Source organism: Chenopodium album, chromosome 1 (assembly GCF_948465745.1).
Source record: "Chenopodium album chromosome 1, dcCheAlbu1.1, whole genome shotgun sequence".
In the NCBI taxonomy this organism is placed as follows: Eukaryota; Viridiplantae; Streptophyta; class Magnoliopsida; order Caryophyllales; family Amaranthaceae; genus Chenopodium; species Chenopodium album.
In genome coordinates this window covers 5453311-5459618 of record NC_137834.1, presented here as the reverse complement: position 1 = coordinate 5459618, position 6308 = coordinate 5453311, and the positions used below count along the sequence as shown (strand labels likewise).

General features: G+C 36.9%; 1 protein-coding gene across 1 annotated transcript in view; it reads right to left on the bottom strand.

Annotated features, from left to right (window-relative positions):
- Window positions 1-2087: 2087 nt before the first annotated feature.
- Window positions 2088-6308, bottom strand: part of LOC145627206 (uncharacterized) — a 25169-nt gene continuing 20948 nt past the window's right edge. The window contains exons 3-4 of the mRNA XM_081679605.1: window positions 3547-3897; window positions 2088-2541 (exon numbers count right to left, since the gene is read on the bottom strand). Of these exons, the coding sequence (XP_081535731.1) occupies window positions 3552-3897 (346 nt within the window). The 3' untranslated portion in view covers window positions 2088-2541; window positions 3547-3551. The remainder of the gene's footprint in view (window positions 2542-3546; window positions 3898-6308) is intronic.

The following is a 6308-nucleotide window of genomic DNA, read 5'->3' as shown; positions in this document are numbered from 1 at the left end:
TCCATTTGCTGGTCAAGAACCTCCTGCGCGAAGGGTGACGTTCTTGGTCGGACTATAGTTCGGATTACGCGCCTCGACGGCCCGCTGCTAGCCTCCTACCGGTATGACTCAGATTCACCCCTACTCACGGTTTGCGCGATCTGTCGCTTGGCCGGCACTACTGCCTCAGGGGGTGGTGGTCGTGGGGTGCATTGCGGGTCGACTTGATTGAACTGATCTTCAAGGTTAATGACTACGGGCTTTATCTGCCTATCTCGGGGCTCCTTCACGGCCGCTATCTCGGCTTCTTTTCTCTTCCGGAACATTGCTTGCATAACCCTAGCCGTTATCTCCAGCTCTTTTGGAGTGAACTCTCCTAAGGGATCAGGAGTTGTGGCTTGAATCCTTTCCGGTGTCCGCGGTATACTCATAGTGTCCTTATGCAATAGGTGGGTCTCATCCTCCACCACTATCTCGGGCATACTGGTGTTTGGGGCGCCGCTATCATAATTTCGGTTTTCCGTTTCCGGTATCAACGTAGTTTCATTGTCTCCTTCCATGACTGTTGGAGGTCTTTTTGGACGATAGAAGTTATTACTATCCCCTCCTTCTAGCGCCAATTGTTCCGTGTAAATTCCGATACCGTGATGTCTTGGGGCCAGTAAAGGTTTAACGTCCAATTCTGTGCCTGCACAGTCAACACAGATTAGCTAGCCCGGGGGGTTATCCGGGAATAACCGCTCCGATGCTAAAGTTAGTGACCTGGAGAAGAGGAAATGAAGAGAGAGAAAGTAATTATGTAGAGAGAGAAAGAAAAAGATTGTACCTTAATATGAGAATAAACTTGGTATATATAGGGAAGGAACCAAGCTGGTGCCACCTAACGACATAAGGTGGCAAACCGACCTTATATGTAGCAGGTGCCTACGTGGCCGTAAGCAGCTCTCCACGTGGCCGAAAGTATTCTCATGGTCAGGTTCTACTAAATAATAATACTAAACTTTACTTTCGGCCAATAAGCATTGTTGTCGGTATTATCCCGTACACGAATAATGATTATGTATGTTCCTTAATTATTCTAAACAAGGTCGGAGTGCCAATACTAATGCCAAAATGGGTGTGCATTTAGGAAAATCAAATATTTTTCAAATACTCGTATTTTAATTTGTTGGCTGCCAAACACCCAAAAACTCGAGGAATAAAGTACCTAAGCTACAATTTATAGCTAGTGTAAGTAACTTTTTCTTAAAAATTTTTGTTTTAAAATTCATTTATCTAGCAAACCTTTCCTCCTGAATTCAAATAATTGAACTTGTACAATGATTCTGTATGCTTTATGCATCTATTGCTTTCGAGCATGAATTTTTTATGCACGCAAACGTCAAAAGCCTGCTACAAGCATCATATTCCTTCCTTAGCTTATCATTTCTCAAGCAACAAGATGCATAAACAATACACATGCCACGTATTAAGACTACAGTTTACGGTAGTTGTATTTATTTACTAGGTGGTGTATATATATTGATAGAGAATATACGCATAATATTATATTCATCTAGCTATTATAATATATGTATAGATACACTTTGTATATATGTATATATATTGATCATATTGCATGGCTTTAGGCTAAGCTTATATTATCGAGAGGTAAATTAAAGTGGTTGAAAAAAAATGAGGCAACTAGAAGCCAGTTCTAACCACAATACTATTAGTACCTTAAATGAGCAAGAGAGTTATTTCGCCTTCATACTAGCGCCTTTCAAGAAGAGTTCAAACAAGAACAAGAACCACTACAAGATATGATATCAAAGAGGGCAATTTAAATCGTCCTCTTAGGTTCAAATTTCGCCCTATTAGGCAAAGAGGGCGATTTTAAAATCGCCCCCAATTCGCCCTATTAGCTTCGTCCTATTAGCTTCAAAGGGCATACAAAATTTTCGCCCTCTTTGTTAAATATCAAAGAAGGCAAAATTTTTCGCCCTCTTTGATCAAAATCAAATAGGGCAAAAATTTCGCCCTCTTTGATCAAAATTAAATAGGGCAAAAATTTCGCCCTCTTTGATCAAGATCAAATAGGGAAAAAATTTCGCCCTCTTTGATTGAATCAAGCAAGACGAAATGTTTCTTTGCCCTCTGAAAACAACTCAAACAAGTCAATTGATATTGCCCTCCTTGCTCAAATTTCGCCCTGTTTGATCAAATTTTAAAGGGCAAAACCAAAGTCGCCCTCTTTGTTCAATTTTTAGTTTTTTAAAAAAATAATTCTAGGAGTATTAACAAAAGTATTTAATTGCCTCAAAAAAAAAAAAAAACGAAAGTATTTAATAATTCTAGGACATTTAGTTAATATAAATTCTAATTTTGTCATTATATATTCTAATTTTGTCATTATATATACAAAAGTATTAACCAAGTTTTCCAAAAAGCAATTATTTAATAATTCTAGGACATCTTTTCATCCTTGCATCTTCAAGCATCCCCTTTTTACATCCAAGAAATGCAACCAGCCTTTGGTGTCCTCCATCCCCAAAACATCAGCACACTGACTTGATCCCCTAACTGCAAACATGACAGAAACAAGCTGAATGTAAATTAATATAAGAATATATTAGTAGGAATGTAGGAACTTGATGATGAATAATGACTATGATTACTATAAGAGGCAACTACTCGGAGCTAAAACAAATCAGACCACACTTGATATGATACAAAAACACATTCATTGTCGATATCCCAGTAGGCAATTTTTTTAACTCATGCTCTCTTTATCTATCTCATCAGCCATCAGACTCATAAGCTATCCTAGCAGCATCATTTTCTTGACAAACAAAAAAAAAAGAACCAGACTTCTTAAGTATCAATAACTAGTATACAAGTGTAGCCTCTTTACATAGATGTCATTATCTGGAAAATGAGGATCTGAGGTGCCAAGAACAAAAAAAACAAGGGGAGAGTTGGGCATTTATGAATAAGGATGGTGAGCAGGGTGGAGGTAAACAGCTAGGGGATTTTGGTGACTTTGATGGCATGTAGTAAAAGGAGAGAGGACATAGTATATCATTATTTAAAGTCAAGGGTCTAAACACCCTTAAATCAAATAGGGAAAAAAAAAAGACAGAGAAAGAAAAACAACCAGATGAAATATTGAAAGTAAAAACAGCACATAAAATTAGATCCTACAAAGAAAAACATTCATAAAAAACAAACCCCATGCTAAGAACAAGAATTGGAGTAAGAGAGCTAGACTAATCAGCATATACACCAGCACTCCACTTTAAGTGTTAAAATTGCATATACTTACTGCAACTATCAGCATATACACCAGCACTCCACTTTAAGTGTTAAAATCATACCAGTGCTTGCTAATTTGGTATAGTATTATAACAACTCAATTATCATAATAAAATCAACAATCTAGGTCATTCAATATCTTAACAGTTTATATAGCTTGGAATAGTCAAGGTTGTTTTTTTTATAAGAGGAAAACAAACAAACACACTTTGACAGTTAACCATGGCTGCCCAAATATCCAAGTAGAAAAATATACTTTGTATAAAATATTACCTTTATCAAGCATCAAGGCCAATCTTCTCCATGATTAACCGAAGCTTTTGTTCTAGGTCTTCTTGTTTCTTCTTAGACGCTTCCAATTCAGCTCGCATAATATTATTTTCATTTTGTAGTTTTTCAACATTTTGTTCCAGCTCAGCTCTTCCTATCTTTCCATCTTTAGATGACACCGGGTGCCCTTTGCCTAAACCTCGGGCATAACCTGAACGATGTCCAAGAACCTTCACATAAGCTTCTTCAAGAGTAAGATTATCAACCCCCTTTTCACCAATTTCCTTCTCATGCAACTCCTTTAATTCCTTGAACTTCTCCTCGGCCTCATCGTCAAACTTCCCATTTTTATGCCTTACAAGATAAAACTGTTAATTGAGATGAACACTACAAGAGGGGGGGTGAATTGTAGTTAAGTTCCTAATTACTAATTTTGCAAATATAAAACATAACAGAATAGGAACTTGAAAAGCACACAGAATTTTACGAGGAAACCTTCTAGTGCCCAACTAGAAGTAAAACCTCGACCCTACCTTAGGGATTTCAAACACAAATATCTCCACTATAATAGGGCAAACACCAAGTTACAACCTATTATAATTAAGCTTCTACTCACAAGTTCCAGAATGAACTTGCTACAGAACAACACCTTGTTCTACCCAGTTTGAGTTCCACACTCAAACTCACTCGTACTCCCAAAGTACAAATCTTCCCCCTTATCACTAGAAGCTCTCTCACTGTATGCAATAATAAAAATACTCACTCACCCAAATAACCCCAACCAAGTACAAATACAAACACCTAGTATATGATAGGCAAGCTATGCATGAAACCCGAAACTAATATGACAATGTGAAAAGCTTGGCAAACTTACACTATTGTAGCTCTGTAAATTCTTCACGCATAAAACTCACAAAAACCTAAACTCCTATTAATCTCTACTATTTATACAAGTACTGCTTGTATAGAAAGTAGGTTTTCATAAAGATAAATAAGTAAAACTTAACTTATCTTAAAACACGGTTTTTAAATAAATCTTTTTGAAGAAAATCTTTTCAGAAAATAAGATAGAAATATTTAGTTAAAAAGTATAATATCTTTTTAACAAACTGTTTTGAAAAGATAAATATTTAAAGAAAATCTTTTTCTATTTCTATCTTTTATCTTTTCCGATTTTAATTTATTTGCCAAGCTAATTGTCACGCTTCTAATAGATTTCATGCATATCCTACTTAAAATATTTAACAATGAATCTAGAAGATAAAATCTTAACTAAAACATTGCTGCGCTGCACTCTTGTTCTGGTAGGATTACTTGGGCTCCACGTTTACTAAGTTCCTCCAAAGACCTTAGCCAACAATCTCCAAGTTCCTGTAAAGGAACGCTCCTGTGAGGGAACTCAGTTCCTGTTAGGGAACTCTTCTTTTATATTGAATAACTTTCTTGATAAAGAACTTCCTTCAAGTATTCTTAGCTTTAGTTACTTCTTCCATCTCCAAGATCAATTTCACTTAGGCTGCACAAACACTTGAAAGATCTTTATGAGACGAGTTTGCTTTAACTCAAGTTCCTCATCATCAAAACCTTTAACTATCAACAATTTCCCCCTTTTTGATGATGACAAACTTAAGCAAACTCTTGAGAAAGTTAAAACAAAATAAAAGGTCGTATTTTTGTATTTTTTATTTATTGACAGAAAATAAACACACAACATAAATAAAACAAAAACGAAAAGTGAGCTAAGTAAACTAAACTGAGAAAGTTATGATACTTTCTCAACTGGAACCCAGAACAACTTCAGCCTCCATGTTTGCTTCTTCTTTTCCCCCTTTTTGGCATTATCAAAAAGTCCTGTATTTTCAAGTTTATTAAACATCCACCAACAGCCCCACAAGCAATTCATCGAGTGTGGGAAACTAAAGGCAGCGCTGCTAAACAACCTTAAGTAAGTTCTACTCTACAGCATAAGCGTTCAAAATATACAAAACACACAAGTATAAGCCAAAGTTCCAACTTTTCATTAAAACCCAAAAGATTTAGCATCCAGATGAACAATTCAAAAATTTACAAACAAAATCAATTGTTCAAATACTTAAAAACGAGAATTAACTTTGTTCATAACTAAGACAGCGAAAGAAAAAGCTAGGCTGATTTTGAGATGGGGTAGGCTAGGTTTCAAGGAACTCCAGAATCTTGTTGAAGTCCTCCTTTGTTTGCTTTGCAGAGGCCTCCAACTTTTCTTCAACCCCCTTGAGCTGTACCAGGAACTCCTCCTTCTGCTCCTGTAGAGCCTTGTGAAGTTCTTTCTCCTGGAACTCCTTCTGTTCTTGAAGGTCCTTGGTCTGTTTGAGCATCATTCTCTTGAGTTCCTTCAACTCCTTCCCCTGCTCCTGGACCAATTTTTCAAGTGTCAGCACCTGAAGTTTTCCAGCAGAGTCCTTCATTTGACTCTCTACCCTCTCCATTCTGTCAGCCAACTCAGCAACTTGCCCTTCAAGGATATTCTCCTCGACATCCAATTCCAATGGTTGTTCCATGCTAGTTTGAGGAACACCACTGGCAGAAATCCTCCTACTCTTCCTCACAGGCTGCTCTGACATAGCCTTTTCCTTCCTCTTCCCTGTCACTTTTTCTTTCTTTTTCTCTCCTTTCTCTAACTTCTGAATTTTTCCTTGTACAACTTCCAAACTTAACCCAGCAAGGGTTTCCTCATTTATCACATTTTCAGGCTTCTCATTCAAAGCCCCATATTTTCCTTTTAAAAC